The 17,607-nt window shown below is 39.8% G+C and overlaps 1 protein-coding gene across 4 annotated transcripts; it reads right to left on the bottom strand.

Annotated features, from left to right (window-relative positions):
* Nucleotides 1–6,754: 6,754 nt before the first annotated feature.
* On the bottom strand, nt 6,755–15,524 carry tmem154 (transmembrane protein 154). Of its 4 annotated transcripts, none has more exons than XM_085458983.1 (9): nt 15,051–15,524; nt 14,274–14,330; nt 12,234–12,290; nt 12,043–12,060; nt 11,650–11,796; nt 10,477–10,531; nt 10,069–10,145; nt 9,383–9,425; nt 6,755–7,635 (listed from the first exon to the last, which is right to left on the bottom strand). In XM_085458983.1, the coding sequence occupies exons 1-8, from the start codon at nt 15,142–15,144 to the stop codon at nt 9,394–9,396; spliced, it is 537 nt and encodes a 178-aa protein (XP_085315109.1). In that variant the 5' UTR covers nt 15,145–15,524; the 3' UTR covers nt 6,755–7,635; nt 9,383–9,393. The 4 variants fall into 4 exon arrangements, with proteins under 4 accessions (XP_085315109.1, XP_085315107.1, XP_085315106.1 ...); XM_085458981.1 differs by having other exon boundaries at nt 11,650–11,811; nt 15,051–15,523; XM_085458980.1 differs by having other exon boundaries at nt 11,650–11,811; nt 12,043–12,063; nt 15,051–15,522.
* Between the last annotated feature and the right edge of the window lie 2,083 nt (nt 15,525–17,607).

The raw sequence follows: 17,607 nt of genomic DNA, 5'->3' as shown, positions 1-17,607 counted from the left end.
ACTCAGAGCTGTATACTGATCTAAACATGAGAATGATCCAAATCATAGTAACCAGTAAAACAGAGGAAAAGTTCTGCTTACTAACCACAGAAGAACATCACTGCTGATCAGTAAAACCTCTAGGTTTGGTTTTGTATAAGTTTTTTCAGTTTTATGATGTATAAAAGTCATGAACAAAGCATCTTACCCTCATACAACACTTACTTGCGATCAAAGCATTTGTTTATCATTATATGAAGAATTTTTACAGTACAAAAGTCTTGATCGACCCCTTGTTTCTTCCAAAGAGCCAGACTTTCTTGTAGTTGTTTTTTTGTTTTTTGTTTAATTTTTTTGTTAAGCTCTAACAATGACCTAAGACTCACTCAAGGATAAAAAGGGCACCTAAACCAAGAGATGAGCGAGTGTTGTGTCTACACATAATAGACAACTTAGCAAAGATCTAATTTTAAAGTGTATCTTTAGGCAATTTACATGTATTACATTGTACATTGTATCTTTACAATTAACATGCAGTCACAAATAAATAAAAGTTGAGGAAACAGGACAAGAGGAGGACAAAAGGACCAGTGGAAAGCCTAAAAAACAATCCACCGCAGATGAACAGTATTTGGAAGTCATCTCCTTATGAAATAGGAAAAAAATCTAGCAAAGACCGGACGCGGCTGATCTACTGTTCACTGAAGCTTCATCACAAATGGTCTCAGTGGAAGCGTGGCTTTCAATAAGTAAAATATGTAAAATCAGATCTGGATAGAAAAACAAACAACTGAACACCATCAGTCATGGATCAGCCTCCTCAGAGCCCGGAGCTCAACATTATTGAAGCAGTCTGTGATCATCTTGACAGACAACAGAATAAAAGGCAGCAAACGTCCAAAGAAGAGCTTTAAAAACCCAGATAGATAGATAGATAGATAGATAGATAGATAGATAGATAGATAGATAGATAGATAGATAGATAGATAGATAGATAGATAGATAGATAGATAGATAGATAGACACCTTTTATAAAAAGAGGCAAAACCAATGCTTAGGTGAAGATCAGCAACAATAATACATGTAATAATATTTTTATATATACTAATAAAACATTTTTTGTATTCATGACTGGAAACTGAAAATATATATTTTCTAATCATTAAAGTTTGAGTAATAACACAGGAAGTGAGAGGCTATAAATGGAAATTTACACAGCACGTCAGAAATCATGTAGGCTGCCCTAATTCTTCCCAGAATATTGAGCCGCATTTATTCAAAGGCAAAAAAAAAAGAGAAGAGAGTTATTGTGGATTAGTGTGAGGCTGCTCCTGCTCAAGTTAGCCATGTGGTGCCAGCTGTGGTTAGCTTTGGCTCATGGTCATTTTCATGGCCTGTATCTGGATCCTGCAGGGAGAGTCTGAAACCCTGAGATATCACTAAGCACCAAACATGTGATCATGAGAAGTGTGGAATTGAGGCTGGCATCCGGTCAATGAAAGCACACCCTGGAAACAAAGAATGACTGTAAATATCCACACTTTCTAGCTAAATTTTCTCTCAAATAGGGTTTGAAAGCTGCTGTAGCTGGGCTTTATGGAAAGAGGTCCTGTAAGTGAGTTCTCAAAGAAATCTGAACCACAGCTTGAAATTTTTGTGTCAGGGGGATTTCTCTGCTTGCTGTTGTGGTCATCACCACACCTAAACATGGAACTTTCCCTAGAGCTTCCTAATGATTGTTTAAAACAGTGATTTCCAGGCCTTTTTGCCTTGTTTTTGACTCCTCGTCACAGGTTAAGGCCTTTAGAGGTAACATATATTATTAGAAGCAAGGAAGCATTTTTCCTCTTGAATTGTCTTAATAAAAACATTTTTAGAGGTCTAAAGAAGTAGATATACACAAAAAATAAAGCATAGCAAATAGTTTATGCACTGCAAACACTCACAAACTAGAAAGCTAGAGAGGCATTTACAGCCCTGGCAGATGTCTCTGAAGCAACCTTTAATGGGACGCAGAGGAAATAATGTGCATTAAATTGTGCATCACGACTCCAACGTATCGAAATCAGACCTGAAAGTCTTCTTTTAATGACGCTCGCAGACTTCCTCGTCCCTGTTTTCCACTCAAACGTTGCCCAAGAATGGCTGAACGCGGCGACTGCGACAGACAGATGACGCTCTGTGACATCGCACACAGTTTGTCAACTCTCGAAGGCAAACAAACACGGATGCTGGTGCGTCTGTGAAAATCGAGCTGATAGAGTGTGACAGGCAGCAACAGTGTCTGCTGGGTAGACACTGATTCAGTCAACAAAGCCTGTAAATTTGGAGAAGACGGGGGCTTTGGAAATATGATGTTATGAGTGAATCCTGGAGGGGATTACATCATATGTCTGCTCACCGTGACAGACATGCCTTTAAGCAAAGTTATAAATGCACCTGTCCACCCACATATCTGCGAATATACACACCTTAGTGAGAGATTCCTTTGCCACAAGTAGAAGATGAAAGCGCTCGGGTCATGTTTGATTTGAATCACTTTGCTGTTTTATTCAAACCAGTTTAACCATAATCTGATCCTCTGATCCCACCAGTAAATTAAATTCCACACCTGCTGCTGGAGCACATCGACCTGAAAGCCAGAGTCTGAAGTGCATCTTCACTTTGTCATCAAGCTTTCACTGGATCACAGTGTAATTATAGCATAATGATCAACTTCATTTGTGCTGCAGCTTTCAGCAATGATGATTAAAAGTGCAAATAACTATTTGTACTTTCTACTCATTTCAAAAGAGGATCATCACTTCATATAATGGAAGTTTTTTATTTCAAATATCAAACTGATTTGGGCCTAAATCACGAGCCTATAGAATTTGGACAGAATTTTTGGTGCCGATATCAACAAGATTCGGTGGGCAGAATCAAGCTAGTGCCAGCATAAAGGTAGGGATGATTTTTAAGTGTCTGATCATTTCAAATGCAATATTTCTCACTGTATTTTTAGTTGTGGAAGCAAAGTGAAAGAAAAAACAAAAATGTTTGTATTTCTATGCTCTAATATCCTTTTATTAGCACATGAATATAGCATGAGGTTCTTAGCTTTGCACAAAAAGCTAACTGGCAAAAACGCCCTTCAAAGACGATTTACTTTCTTACTTTGAGTACATGCTTTTCACTTTTACTTGAATTGTTGAAACAGTATTTAAATTCTAACTAAAGTATTTTTTTGGAACACGCATTTGTACTTTTACTTACCTAAATAATTTGTGTACTTTTAACCCCTCTGAAGACAAGGACGAACAAGAAATCCTTACTTCTGAGAAGGTTAGGTCTGGGAATATTTTCCTAAATGATACATTTTCCAATTAAAAAACAAAAACACTACTTCAATTTTTCAATTGAAGAAAGAGAGCCAGAGATTAATAATAACTAATGATTAAATGCAGACTGGTGTATAAACACATGAAAAAAGGTGAGTGAAGAAGAACAGCAGCCTAGGCCTATCGCAGCATAACTAAGGGATGACTCAGGGTCACCTGATCCAGTTCTAATAAAAAGCTTTATCAAAAAGGAAAGTTTTAAGCCTAATGTTAAAAACAGAGAAGGCGTCTGTGTCCTGAATCCAAACTGTAGATTTCTGTAGCACATTGTTTAGGATAAGTGAAGAAGCTGTAATAAAGGTGTGAGGCAACAAAACTCAAAATCCTGCTGCTGAGCTTTTAACACCTAGCTAAAGGAGTGACCCCCATTTGTTCTTACAGCCCTTCAGAGGCCACCTGTTAGTTTTAGAATACATTTTAAGGTTTTATTGCTGTTTTTTAAAACTCCTGCCTACGTGTACCAGCTGCTGCGTCTGTATGTGCTCGCCCTATGCCTGAGACCTTGTGGCAGGGCCTCGTCAGTGGTCCCAGCCACATGTTTGATCATTAAAGGTGATTGAGCCTTTGCAGTTCAGCCTCCATGACTGAGGATCTCAAAATTGTTGTGTTAATTATTGTTTAGCACTTCCCTCTACAGGGTAGCGCTTACACATTCACCTAATGAGCAAAATCTCGCCATTCTGATCACAGGAGGACACACAAACCTCTTTGGGATGGTGCCATTAATCTGGCATCCAGCATTAAAAAAAATCTAACAAATATGTAGAGCTACTTGCTGTGACGAACCCTTGTGAATGAGGGAGCAGTGGAAAGCTTCTGTTCTGTTTTGAAGAGTGCTATTTAACTACATATAAAGTAAACTAAAAGCTTCTTTTTCTGCAGGTCTTAAAAACGTAACCTCGGTGCGATGCCCCAAACTGAAACCCTATCAAATTACAGCCAGAGAACGGCTACTTGATAATGTTGATACCAAGTAAGTTTGATACATGCATGTAAAGAGTAATTTTCTACTCTGTTAGCTGTTGATTGTCAAAATCTCGGTGTTAAGTCAGCGCTGACACTATGCGTGCGGTGACAGACAGAACTGCTGTCTGGAAATTTAATGGGAAAGAGGGAGAACAGGAGGGGGAAAAGTGCTGTGAGAGACTTCTTTCTCATTTGTATTCATTGCTTTGCATGGATCGTCTGGCCTCGTTCCCTCAGACCTTCCTGTGGTATAAATCCCATCAGCTTTTCACAAGTGTCCATCAGACAAACAGAGCTTGTAGATGGAAACAGGAGAGGCTCATCAGTGGATTCAAGGCAGTATGAGCTAAAGCGGAGTGTAGGCCCACAGTGACAGAAACACGTGTCTTATTGTGCTTTAATCTGCTGTTATATACAGTTAGATCCATAGGTATTTGGACCATGGCATTTTTTTTCTAACTTTGCCTCTGTAAACCACCAGAGAAGATTTTAAATCAAACAAATAGCATGTGATTAAAGCACAGACTTTCAGCATTTAATTCAAGCTGTTTAACCAAAGAGGATCAAAAGTAATTGGAAAACCAGCCATCAGTTTCACACCCAGGTGATTCCAAGTGTTGAATGCCTATTTGGTAGTTTTCCACTGTCCAAAGAAATATTATTGCATGTGAAGTGAAGGAGGCCATCCATGGCTGAAAAACCAAAATAAACCTATGAAAGAGACAAAAGGCTGAATCAGAGAAGCTGTGTCAAATACTTATGGGCCTGAATGAACACAAATGTCACCACTTTAAAGTGGTGCAATGAATGAAAATGTAACTTCAACCACTCTGAGTTTCACTAACATGAAGCTGAAAATAGGAAATCATGTAATGTGGTCTTGAATGTGCAATTTTTAGGTAAGTGGTGCTACTTTGGTGTTCTTTAACCTGACTTTCTTCAATATAAACAGCGTGTGGATATGGGCGTAACAGGTGTTGGTGTTTACGAGCAGCAAACAATGATAAAGCAGCAACCATGCTCCTGGTGGTACCACACAATCTCAGCTTGTTACAAACCTTACTGCACTGACTAATGCCAGTGGTCAGGGGAGGGGATGCTGTAAGTGTTGTGCAAAGAAGCAGAACTGTGAAAAGAGGTACTCGCTTAAAAAAACACAACCCCCGAGCAAGCCAGCTCTCCAGTGGTTGCTTTAAAAGAGCTTTAGCCATTGTTGCATCGAGCTACAGTTTCATTTATGACTTCACGGGCTGGATATTTTTCAGCACAATGGCTAAAACATTAGAATCACACACAGTATAAAAAGAAAAGCAGCTTTCTGTGCAGCGCTACATGTTTGGTGTGTTAGAAAAAGAGGCGCTAATTAGCCAAAACCACAGGCTTCAGCTGGGTTTGTTTTTACAGGTACTTAGTCATAAAAATGAAATGATTGCATCTTACTGTGTGTGTGTGTGTGTGTGTGTGTGTGTGTGTGTGTGTGTGTGTGTGTGTGTGAAAGAGAGAGATTGCGTTTATTTGTTTCTTTGTCCGCCAACTCCTCCTAGAACATCAGAAGTTGAGCAACCAAACTTGGCACACAGGTTCATCTCCCTTTAGGCTTCTGAAGGTTCTTATCTATATCAGATAATTGCATCATGCTGCCTAGCAACGGCCTCACAATGAGTTAAGACGGCCTGTTTATGGATTCGTACACTGACAACATCTTATGAAAACATCCTATAGTCTTAATTTAATCACAGTAAAATCTGCTTTATATCCAAAGTGTTGAACTGTGCATGATATATTATGACATCACCACATTGCTTGGCAACCACCTAGCAACGGGTTAAAATTATCTATTTTTAGCACCATATGAAAACATCCTGTTGTTTTAGTTTCACACCTTCGCAAGATTTCATCTATAGCCATAAAACCTGATTTATACATGCCTAGCAACCACCTAGCAACAGCTTAAATCAACCCACGTTTAACATATAAGACCTCCTTCTTTTCTTTTTTCACATCTATAAATGTGAATACCAGTAATATTAGCATGCTAACACTCCAGAAAGGTTCAAGGACTACTCTAACATGGGCAAGCACTAGTTTAGACGAAACACACACACACACAGACCAGATCCACAAATTGTAATTTCATGGGTACACAACAAGAGGAAAAAACCAAAATCACTAGGATACAAAATTTTACTGGGTGAAGTAAAAGGTTTGAGCTGCTGATATTCCTACAGTCAAATTTCAAGACAATCAAAAATCCGAACTGAACAGTGGCACTCAAGGAAACGTAAGCACCACCATAACCGGTACAGGATTCATCATCAGTTGACTGTGATGTCTAAATTTCAAGGGGATCCATCTTCGTGGAAAACAAAGACAAAGACACACACACACACACACACACACACACACACACACACAAAGAGAGACGAATTTTATGGCAAGGTTTTATTTATTGAAATTTTACTTAAAGCACCATCAGCAAATCAATGACACAAGTGCCTTTATGAAATATTTACAAACATCTTTTGGTATACTGTATTCTCATATTTACAGTGCAGGATCCCGCACAATACTGACTGACGCTATAAGAAAGTAGAGCTCACATTTGGATCAATGTTACAACTGCTTTGATTCAACACTTTCAAAGACAAAGGAAAGAATATAAAGTGTTCAGTCAACGAGTTATTTGTTATCTGTGGAGAGATAAAAATCTTATCGGGTGCAGCTTTCTGAGAGCTGCTTCGATGACGGGAAATAATTTATCCAAAGCTTTAGAAACAGGCTTTGAGATTTCAAACAAAACACTTAAAAAAGTTGCTTCTCTGTCATGCATTCAGCTGGATATCTCCCCTTTAAAACCTCCAGCTGGAGGGACTCATAGTGTAATGCAACAAAATGGCTTTGAGCTTAGGAAAAAGCCATAAGCAGAAACAAAGAACAGTGCAATCTATGATGGAGAGGAGAGAGATATTGACCTAATTGTAACATCATCAGTTACTACATTATGAATCTGAGCCATAAAATACTGTACATGTACCTGGCAGCATATTAAAGCAGAACACCATGTGGTGTGAAACGGATCACAGAGAGACGGTTTTGGTTCGGTTGTTATATGCTGCTGTTCACTAACGGCTATCAGAGGTGTTGCATTAGAAAAAATTTGAGGTTGAATTTTTGTTGCTGTTTTCCAGCAAAATTGTAAAAATGAGTGTTAAGTGTTGTTTCCAGACAGTCACATGGCTGGATTATTGCTGGTGGAGGAGGTTCAAACATCAGTGCTGGCTTGCGTTGTGTTGACAGTGTCTCCTTTAACCTGCAGACAGGGAATCATGGGAAAGAGAAAGAGGTAGACATGTCAGACTTAAAGGTCAACCTTCTAAAATGTAACTCCAGTGTCCTGTGTTTGCAGCTGATGTGGTAAAACTGACACATTCGGGTAGTTTTTCAGCTGATATTTGGGATCAAAAGGGTTTAAATTACAGCATAATTCAGCCCAACTCCATCTCTAGTGTGCCACATTCACTGACTCACAGTGCCGTACAGTCCATCACAGCCTCGCTGCACACATGGTAAGCACTGGTTCACGCAGCATCAAAGAAGGATCACTAATCACAAACCTCAGACTCTGGCAGCAACAAAACAATAAAACCTTCACTTCACAGCTCCTCTGCTACCCGTGAGCTGAGCTGGAAAGGTGATGATCCCACACACGACTAAAAAAAACATAAGTGTGAAAAGTCAGAGCGGAGGTGCTTAACTTGAAAGCAACGTTTGCAGTGGCCGATATTCATCCTGTTTTCCTGAGCATATTTGGCAATGAATCTATTCTTGTGTAGAATAAAGGTTTCACGCGCTTTAGAACCAAGCATCTGCATTTTGGTGTTTTTCAGCTCATTGTTTTGCTTCACAAACATCAGAAACTTCCTGTTTAGCTCTGCTCTCAATGCCTTTCACAGCCTCCGTTCTTGCTACACACTAACCAGAGCTTCATATTTGAGTGGTAAATAAGCTGATGAAGAGGTCTGGTATGAAGCTGTAGTTGACTGAAGCACCTAAAAGCATCTACATTCATGGGCAACATAAATGAAGCCTGCAGGATCCTCGAATTAATCACTAGGTTAAAACTGGTCATGAGACTGGTTTTCGTCTGAATGTCACAAAGGTTAAACTTATTCTAGGTTATTTTAACAAACTTGCTTTCAGCAACACTGCATATGCTTTCTTTTCTTACTCCCAGCCACCATTGTGCCCGAGTCACCGTGGAAATTCACAGGTCTGACAAACAGGGCACAGCTGCCACGCTAGATGGCATCGCATTGAGCAACCGCAGCAACACCAACATCACATTTACTTCTGTTTTGAGATCTCTTGTGTAACCTCGTGTGTACAAAGTGCCTCCTAGTTGAATGCAAGTAACCTCTAGCCCTTGTACAGCTTTGGAAATAAAACCCTGGGAAAAAGCAATGTGTAAATGACGTTGGTCAACAGTTCGCGGAGCGGACCTTGACCTCGCCTTCCCGGCTCTTCCAGTAAAGGAGACTATTCCAGGTTTGAGTTGCACCACACTTCCACGCATGCCTGTTGTAATCACTAACAGATGTTAGTGGTGTTTGCGCTTTCAAACATGTGCAGTGACGAAAGGGTCACAGTTCATCAGTCACAGCTCTGCTGAAAACCAGCTGGTGCATCACAACAAACAGAGGCTGGCAGCAGAGAGGAAACGGCTTGGAAACACTTTTTATTGCCCGAGTCAGCTGTTGATCTGTGTTGTGTTAGCATTGTTGTGCAACATGCTATAAGTAATTTGTTTGCGCAACGCTCTGTGTTTGTACTATGAGAAAATCAATATTAAGTGAAGTTTTGTTAGTAGGCAGCAGGAAAATGTCACTCAAAACTCTACACTTCTTCATGCTTGATCATCATTTGGTTTAAAAACACATTTTGGAGATCTAATGATCTAATATATAAACAAATCCTAAGTGAGGTTGCAATTGAGAGAAATTATTCTCAAAATAGTCTGTAAATGTTAATAACTTGATAATATGCACAGGTATGCTCACCTTAAATTCAGTTACAGACATTTAGAGTCCTCTGCAGTTTCACCTATGCAAAGAATTCAAAGAAAAGTCATGAGATCAGTCAGTGTGGAATAAAGCAACTTCAGCGTAAGAAGCTCTGCTGGAGATTACTTGATGTAAACAACAGCGACATCTGCTGGATAAACTGTGGCACCTCCTTCACGCCTCTCTCAAACCAGCTGGGTCTTTCCCTGTGCGGGTGGCTCTCCACGTTGGTGGAGTGGTTGCAAAAGTCTGAGCACCTGTCACTGCACTACACTATGATGCTCAGCTTGCGTTTTATCTTTCGGTTGAACCAGTTTTTGTCTGAGAGCATTACTTTAGCTCCAGTGACAGTGGCAAGACTTTTTTTCCACACCCTAACTCATGTCATGACTCACATACGATTAATGGCATGTCAGTGACCTTCAGGACAACCTCCAAGGGCACAGCCTCCCTCGCTGGGGCTTAAATACCTGTGACGCTTGGCCAGTTGTTTCAGAACTGACAGAGTCTCTTGGTTAAGAGACAAAAAGAAGACCTGGTGCCTTCTTTTTAGTCACTCGACACCACCAAAACCTGGATGTCAGTGAACTTCGACGTATTTCTTTTGTGATCTGTATTTCTATCAGATTCCTAGCCACAGTATTTTTGTTTCCAAATTCTCTTCTTCATCCAGTGAAACCTACCATCCTTTTTCATCCACTCGTCCAACTCTTCCATTTCGAGCTCGAGTACAGAGGGCACGTCCTCTTCAAACATCGGCCTGAAAGACGCAAAGAAGGACTGAGAGTCATATTTTTTTTCTTTCTTTTGTATCATCACATCAAATATAATTTCAAAGGACTTCAGAGCCACATTTTTTAATCTTTAATAAGTCGGACTTAAATAAAAAAGAAAGACGTGTTTGTAGTATTATAGTAAAAGATTGCACAGAAGCCAGGGGGTAGTATATGTTTTCTTTACAGCTCTCAGTATCATTCAGCTGCAGCCACAAGCAGGAAGTTATTCTCACAAAGCGCTGAACATCGAGATGATATCAGTTCTTTAACAGGTTCAATAAGCAGTTGTAGCAAAATGACATGGGTGACACTTACATCGGCACCTTCTCTGTACTGGATCCATCCAAATATGGATCTTCCTTACTCAGGTCTACAAGCAGAGAATATGCAGCAGCCAAGGCCGCAGTCATAAAAAACAAAAAAACAAATCAGATAATCTGTACATTGAATAATAATAATAATACATTTTATTTATGAGCGCCTTTCAAGTCACCCAAGGACACTTTACAATAGGATAAAACACTTAGTAAAACAATGGCAGAATAAGAACAATAAAATAAAAGCACAAGATAAAATGAACAAACAGTGGATTCACAGTGAATATGCAGATTTGAACAGATGAGTTTTGAGTTGGGATTTAAACTGGGGGAGAGAACCAATATTTCTTTTTCTTTTTCTTTTTCTTTTTTCCCAATATTTCTTATTTCTGGGGGCAGAGAGTTCCACAGCCTGGGAGCAGAGCAGCTGAAAGCTCTGCTTCCCATGGTGGTGAGGCGGAAGGAAGGTACAGTAAGCTGGATAGAAGAAGAAGAACGAAGTGAACGGGCAGAACAAGTGGTGGTTAACAGGTCAGAAAGGTAAGAAGGAGCGAGGTTATGAATGGCCTTGAAGGTGAGCAGAAGAAGTTTGAAAATTATCCGGAATTTCACAGGGAGCCAGTGAAGTTCCTGAAGAACAGGGGTGATGTGCTGGTAGGAGGGGGTTCTGGTGATAATTCGAGCAGCAGAGTTCTGAACCAGTTGAAGCTTATGGAGGGATTTTTGGGGGAGACCATGCAGAAGAGAATTGCAGTAGTCATTAAAAACCACCAAACACTAAATTATTTCAGATACTTCAGTCTATCACCCCCAGTCCTTCACTTTTTGTTTGTTTTTGGACTTTTTGTTTTTCTCTGTGTACAGGCCTTCTAGATTCCCTGCACGTCTTCCCTGCCGTCTGGATTTCTGTGGATGTGTGTGAGTGAGCATGAGCATTTTGGAGTGGACTTTCTGAGTGAGTTGTGGATTAAGTTGAAGCTCCACCCCCTGTGTTATCTGTCTCACTGTATATATGTATATATCCTCACTTGGTGTCACATTGTAAATAAACCCTCACCTTCTCTCTAAACTTCAGAGTCCTGCGAGTGAGTCCTCTGCCTAATAATCTGTGACACCAGGATTAAGTGAGAGAAGTGAAACTTTAAAATATTCCCTCCTCTGATTGACATACCTGGATTTCTCTTTTGTTTGTTCCACCTGCGGTTGATGAAAATGCCACAAACTATCATGCAGATGATTAAGACCACCAGCACTGCAGGGATAATGATAATGATGGGGTCCAGGCCTGATGATTCAGTTTCATCCATGGAGTTTTCATCTATTGATGTGGCAAATGTGGAAGGAAGACAGCAGTTTAATCATTCGTTTCACCCAGGCCTCATAACGGTCTTAAAATTTGTTCACTGGCATAAAAATATGCAAAGAGGGGATTTTCACAGGAATTAAAACCATGGGGCATTACTGACATTACATTCAATTCAGCCCAGTGACTACTACAGTTGCACAGGTGATAATTAATGCAATCATTACTCATGTGGTAAAAGAAGCAGTCAGTTATACATACCACTACCGGAGGCACTGCCTTCTGCATGAACCCCGAGTAGAAACAACCAGAAATTGTGAGATGGTTTCATCCAAAATGAAAAGGGAGCAAAAACAGAACAAATGATGATAAAAAACAAAGCAAAGCATCATTCACATGTAATGATGGGGGGAAAATGATTTCATGTAAAATAAAAGCTGCTGTGGACCCACCGTACAGAGTCCCATTTGAACTGGTCTGATTGATGACTATACTGGTGTCAGTAACAACTGGGAACAACAGAAAGAGCAGATGTGTTCATACTCCTGGACAAAAGTATGTAGATATCCAAAAAGTGTGGTTGCTAAGCATCTAAATTGAAAACCAAATACAAAAAAGATGCTGTAGTAACATCATAACAGTTTTTTTTTATTGTAATATGAAAGAAACAGAGCAACAAAGAAAAACCTAATATCGTAAAGCTAAAAATATCCAATATCCAGATTACTGCTTAAGTAAAAGCAACACAATTACCCCAATACGAGGCCCGCTTTCATTTTTAGCAACAAAACGTAAGTAAAATTTCTCTCTTTGCAGAAACCCGAGGATGTGTTAAAAAAAAAAATAGTGTTATTGTTGTCGTCGCTAGAGTTGAACTAGGGTTCAGGCATCGTTCAAAGGGTCACAAGATAAATGCGAGGCGACTGCGGGGAGAGGAAAGAAGAAGAACGAGGTTTCATACCATTTCCTGAAGCTGTTTTTTATGATGTGACACATTCACTTGGAGGTTTGTGATGATTTTAAGTTTATATTGGGCAGGAAATTTAAAAAAAAAATTGTTCCATAAGCTCCCTTACAAAATTAACATTGATGAAGTCCAAAGATGCTTAAATTCTTAGTAATTTTAGTTAATGTGTAGGCAACGCCTGCACAAGTAACTGAAAAGCACTCTCAAAGTAAAAACAAATATATTTAAATTAGGCAGACTCCCAGAGAAAATACATTTATCAGAGCTAAAACCATAAACAGCAGAAATAAATTTTAAAAAAGAAACGAAATGAAAAGAAAAAGAATACAATTCTGTGTTAATTTGAAAAGCATAAGCCCCTCTCCTTCCTCCTTTACAGTCACTGAATGATTCATGTCATGCTTTCGATTAGTGTTGTACATTCTGAAATGATTCAGAGTATTTGAGGGCAGGGACGCTAATACTCTGAAATTTTGTAAGAATCGCTGGCTGCATGGGTCATGAGACATTAAAGCGTGTTGTGTTGTCTCTTTCGTGGGAAACGCTGATCTAAAAATTAGTCACTACAGCTTTAAAATAAGTACAGGAAAGTAAAAGCTACTTTAATACACCTTAGTGGCAGAAAAAAGCAATAAAATGGCTGTATTGATAAGTAGAGGCACGCATGAGTCTCTGAGTGAACATCGCAGAAAAAACAAAACACTTGTAACACATTAGAGGAAAAAGTCATAAATACTTGCGATTTTAAAAAAAATTCATATTTTGCAGACGTTCGCCACAGTGTTGGAGACTCTGGGATTTTCCCCCATTCAGCGAGGTGGGCACCTGACGTTTGGTGGTGAAGTCATGCTCACTGTTGGATGTTTATCCAAGAGAACGTGTTGAAGTGGGTGACAGCGTCTGCAGAACTGCAGCTGAGTGGGCTGATTAATACTGAAACACCGTCACATGGTGGGATTTCTTTCCCCTCTTTGCAAGTTCAGACTTGTAAATGCTTAATTTACAGCCCAGCCCACAGGCTCAGTGCAGACCTGAGGAGAAGTGATTCTTTAAGGATCTGGAGGAGAGGGGAGGGCTCTCCTCATTTTTGTCCAAAATTTCAGTGTAAGTGCACTCAGGAACTCCAGTACGACAGAAAAAAAGATTAAAATCCACACCAATGTATATAAATACATTGGTGTTAAGTTCTGCTGTAAACTGATGCATCAAATAAATGCTTAAAAGACACATAAATTGAAGTAAATTTTAATTATATTATTATAAGATATTGTTTCAATAAAGGGAATTCAAGGCAAAGGTTATACATATATGCTATGTTATATATGTTATATATATATATATATATATATACATATATGTTACTCTCTATGGTGATCTTATGAGCAAGTATCTCTTTTTTAACTTCAGGCCTTCAGTTAGAGATATCAAGATATCAAGATTGAGACAAACTAAGACATCTGTTTCTCAGAGCACTGACAGAAAAAACATGTCCACATACTTTTGCAGCATATTATTTACACCTCACCTGTGGTTACTGTGTCATTCCCTGACCCGCTTTGTTCCATTTCTTCTTGGCCAAACCCTGTATTTGGACACAGCTCGTTACTTTGTGTTGGGGAGCTGTTATGTCATTGAAATTGGACGGCGAACACTTGAAAGTAAAGCATCTGCAGCATTTCATAGCAAAAGTGAAACACACCTGGGGCTGAAGACTGTTACTTCTGCTTGAGTTCATTGGCAACATTGTGAAAAACAGCGAACCCGAGTCAGATCGCACAGGAACTCAGCACTTCCGTCTAGTTTAGTCCAAATGATTGCAAAAAAAATCTAAACTGTTGCAAAACCGAGGACTAGGAGGTGATGATGTTGAGCAACTGGTTTAAAGCAAGTTTTCCACTCAGTAAAAAACAATAACGTTGTGTTGAAACTGTCCTTTTCAGAGTGTACTAACTGTAGACTGTGACGCCTGTAAGAGGCAGCTTTGGCTGACCTTGTTATAGACTTATAAAACTATAAAGACAGGTAACTGATTTCTACACATGGCGCTCATCTCACAGTCAAACCTGTGACTCTTCTAGCCCTATACTGTCAATTTCTGCTTGTTACATTTTAACTATAGGAGAAGTTTTTTTGATTTTGAAAGCGTGAGCAATAGGAGCCTTTGATTTTCAGTCAAAAAGACGTTCTCAGAGTGCCCCAAAAGAAAAACTGAAGCGCACAAACGGCAAAAGCGGGGAGGAGGCAGGAAAGCGGAGAGCACTGCTTTGTTTGAAAGTAAAGAAACTAATGTCCCCGGTCCTACCTGTCCCAGGCAGCACAGTGGTCAGCAGCAGCAGCAGGAGCAGGGGGACCTTCACCCTCGGGGTGCTCATGTTACCAATCCAAGAGACAGACATAGTGCCATTGTGCGCCCGCTTCCTTCTGTACTGTCACAGCATCGCACTTCCTGATATGACTTAACGTTAAATAGAAGAAGAAGAAAAACGATTCTCTGTCTTACTCGCACACCCTCAGACGCTCTGAGATGTGATGCAATCAGCTGTGTGCTTGTAGCCACACGCCTCATGGCATTCTTGGTGGTTAGGTATGCAGCTCAACAGAGTGAAGGGGGAAGCTGAACAAACTTTAAGGAAGGAAAAAAGGAAGAAAAGAAAAAAACAGGTGGCGTGAGCTCTGCCAAGAGAAGAAAGCTGTCACCGAGCTACCGCATTAAATGATCCAAGTGTGAAACTGCTGCGTGTCTGCTGTGTCCACTATAGCTGGAGCTTGAGCCACTGTTTGTGGTGAAACACTGATCATGAACCTCAGGGTCATGCTGCCTTGGTTATCAGTCAGCTGCTGTGGGTTCTTGGCCTACTTTAAAAAGACCACAGTTTCTCTTCTCATCGTTAGAAATGCGACGGTGATGTGTTTCAACATGACGGCCGGGCTTTGCGATTTCCATCAGCTTTATCTGTTCAGATCACCTCAAGAGTCACGTGGGGATAAAATGTATACCACAGAATTACTGTTCGATTCCCATGAAAAGAAGAAGAATGAGACTCTGTTAGCACAAACAAGAATAAATGAAATGATAGAAAATGAATATCTAATTGAATATAAATGGACATAGAGAAGTTGGGCTGCATGTTTTGAGCGTTCTGATATAAATGTTCAGTAAAATTTTCACAATTATGGTTTGACATGATATGAAGTTAGCACAGGTTTTCTATTTGAGCCTGACTGAAGAAAAGTAAATGTCTTATCAGATTTTACAGCCACGAGTCAAGAATCAAACCCCTGCAAACCTCATGGTGCTGCTGAGAAGGCTTCATCCTTATGGGGACAAGAAAGTCTGCATTGCACCCACTTGCTTCCCAATACACACAACAGTGCATACACCCACCACATCACCACCTAGTAGAGTTTTCAGCATTGAATTGGGGAAATGGGTTGTGTTTTGGGGTTAAAATAGATGTGCTCAACCGTGTGAGCCTCGTGTTTGAGACTGTTTGGCCCAAAAACCTTGAAGACCAACAGGTGTAGCTGTGGCTAAAAACCATCGGTGTCTTCAATAAATAAGTCTTTTTAAAATTCCTTACAAAACAAAAAGCATCTGTCAATTTCGTCAGTAGTCGCTAAAAAATATTTTTCATGTATCATTTTAGCCAGCCAGAAGGCTCAATCGGGCCCCTGCATAGAACTTTTGCAGAAGTCTTCTTCTTCGTCTTACTTATTTCTTAATAAAATACAAAACCAGAACTGTTTGGGTAATATGGTGGTGCAGTTGTTAGTGCTGTTGCCTCACAGCAACAAAGAGTTCAACTGGGACCATTCTGGGCAAATTTCCCTGTTTTATTTTTTTTTTGTGGTTTCCCTCTGGGTACTCTGGCATCCTCCCAAGTCCAAGGACAGGCAGTTAGTGGCGTTGGGTTAACTGGTGATTCTAAATTGTCAGTGTGAATTGTTGTCTGTCTCTCTGTGTTAGCCCTGCGTCAGATCAGTGATCTGTCCATGGTGTACCCGCTTTGGACCCTATGGTAGAGAGGCAGAGAATGAATGGAAATGTGCAGGAAAATTATTTTTATATCTCAGGAGGTTGTTTGAAAAACCTACCTTCAGCTGGTTTCTTGCCTCCGCAGCAGGTAGCTTTGCATGTTTGATGTGGCAGAGTTTGACCCTTCCTGACACAACACAAAAGATACAGGTGGTTTGAATCAACAAGAAGCAAAATGCTGATGTTTCACACCCCTGATTTAAGACTTTACCAGAAGCAGTGCTTAAAAGGCGTGCATTAATGTGTTTAACAGTGAGCGTCTTTTCTTGTTTTGTTTTGCTCTTCAGGCCAAACCGATTTCTCATTAAATGCTTATTATTATTATTATTATTATTATTTATAAATCAGTACTAAAAATTTTGGAAGCTTTTCATTCTTGCAGATATAGACAGCTCTATTATCTGCAGTTCTGGGTTATCCAGTCTTGCGCTGTGATTTGCTTTTACAGCATTGGCAGTGAGTTTGGGATCATTGTCATACTCAAAAACAACACTTTGGCCACCTAGATGCTTTTCAGATGGCATTGTATGATAGATAAAAAAAATCTGACTGCTCTTGGCTGTAGATACTCACTGTTGTACCTCTCTCCTCACCTCCTCCATACATACTGACGAACCAAAAATCCCACGTTAATTCACAACTGATTTCAATCCAGTTCTTGTGTAATCTGGAATACCTCAGCCTTAAGATACCTTAAGAATCTTGTTTTGACTGCTATACACTTCACTGAGATCATTTCTGATGAGTTACCATTGAACAACAGGTCAACTGTTTCAGGTCAGATAGATCTTTTTAGATGAAGATGACTTTCAGACACTGCTTA

The sequence above is a fragment of the Copadichromis virginalis genome, linkage group LG6, assembly GCF_057382275.1.
Source record: "Copadichromis virginalis isolate Kocher_CV1m ecotype Utaka linkage group LG6, C_Virginalis_male_GT1.1, whole genome shotgun sequence".
In the NCBI taxonomy this organism is placed as follows: domain Eukaryota; kingdom Metazoa; phylum Chordata; class Actinopteri; order Cichliformes; family Cichlidae; genus Copadichromis; species Copadichromis virginalis.
The sequence above is the reverse complement of the archived record's forward strand: the minus strand, read 5'-3'. Positions and strand labels throughout refer to the sequence as shown.

Excerpts from the sequence above, each read along its gene's own strand:
- tmem154 (XM_085458980.1), bottom strand. The coding sequence starts at position 15,144 with ATGTCTGTCTCTTGGATTGGTAACATGAGCACCCCGAGGGTGAAGGTC. Across the intron at positions 14,331-15,050 it reads CACTGTGCTGCCTGGGACAG|GGTTTGGCCAAGAAGAAATG; the intron begins GTAGGACCGGGG and ends GTCCAAATACAG. Across the intron at positions 9,426-10,068 it reads CGAGTGGATGAAAAAGGATG|GTGAAACTGCAGAGGACTCT; the intron begins GTAGGTTTCACT and ends TTCTTTGCATAG.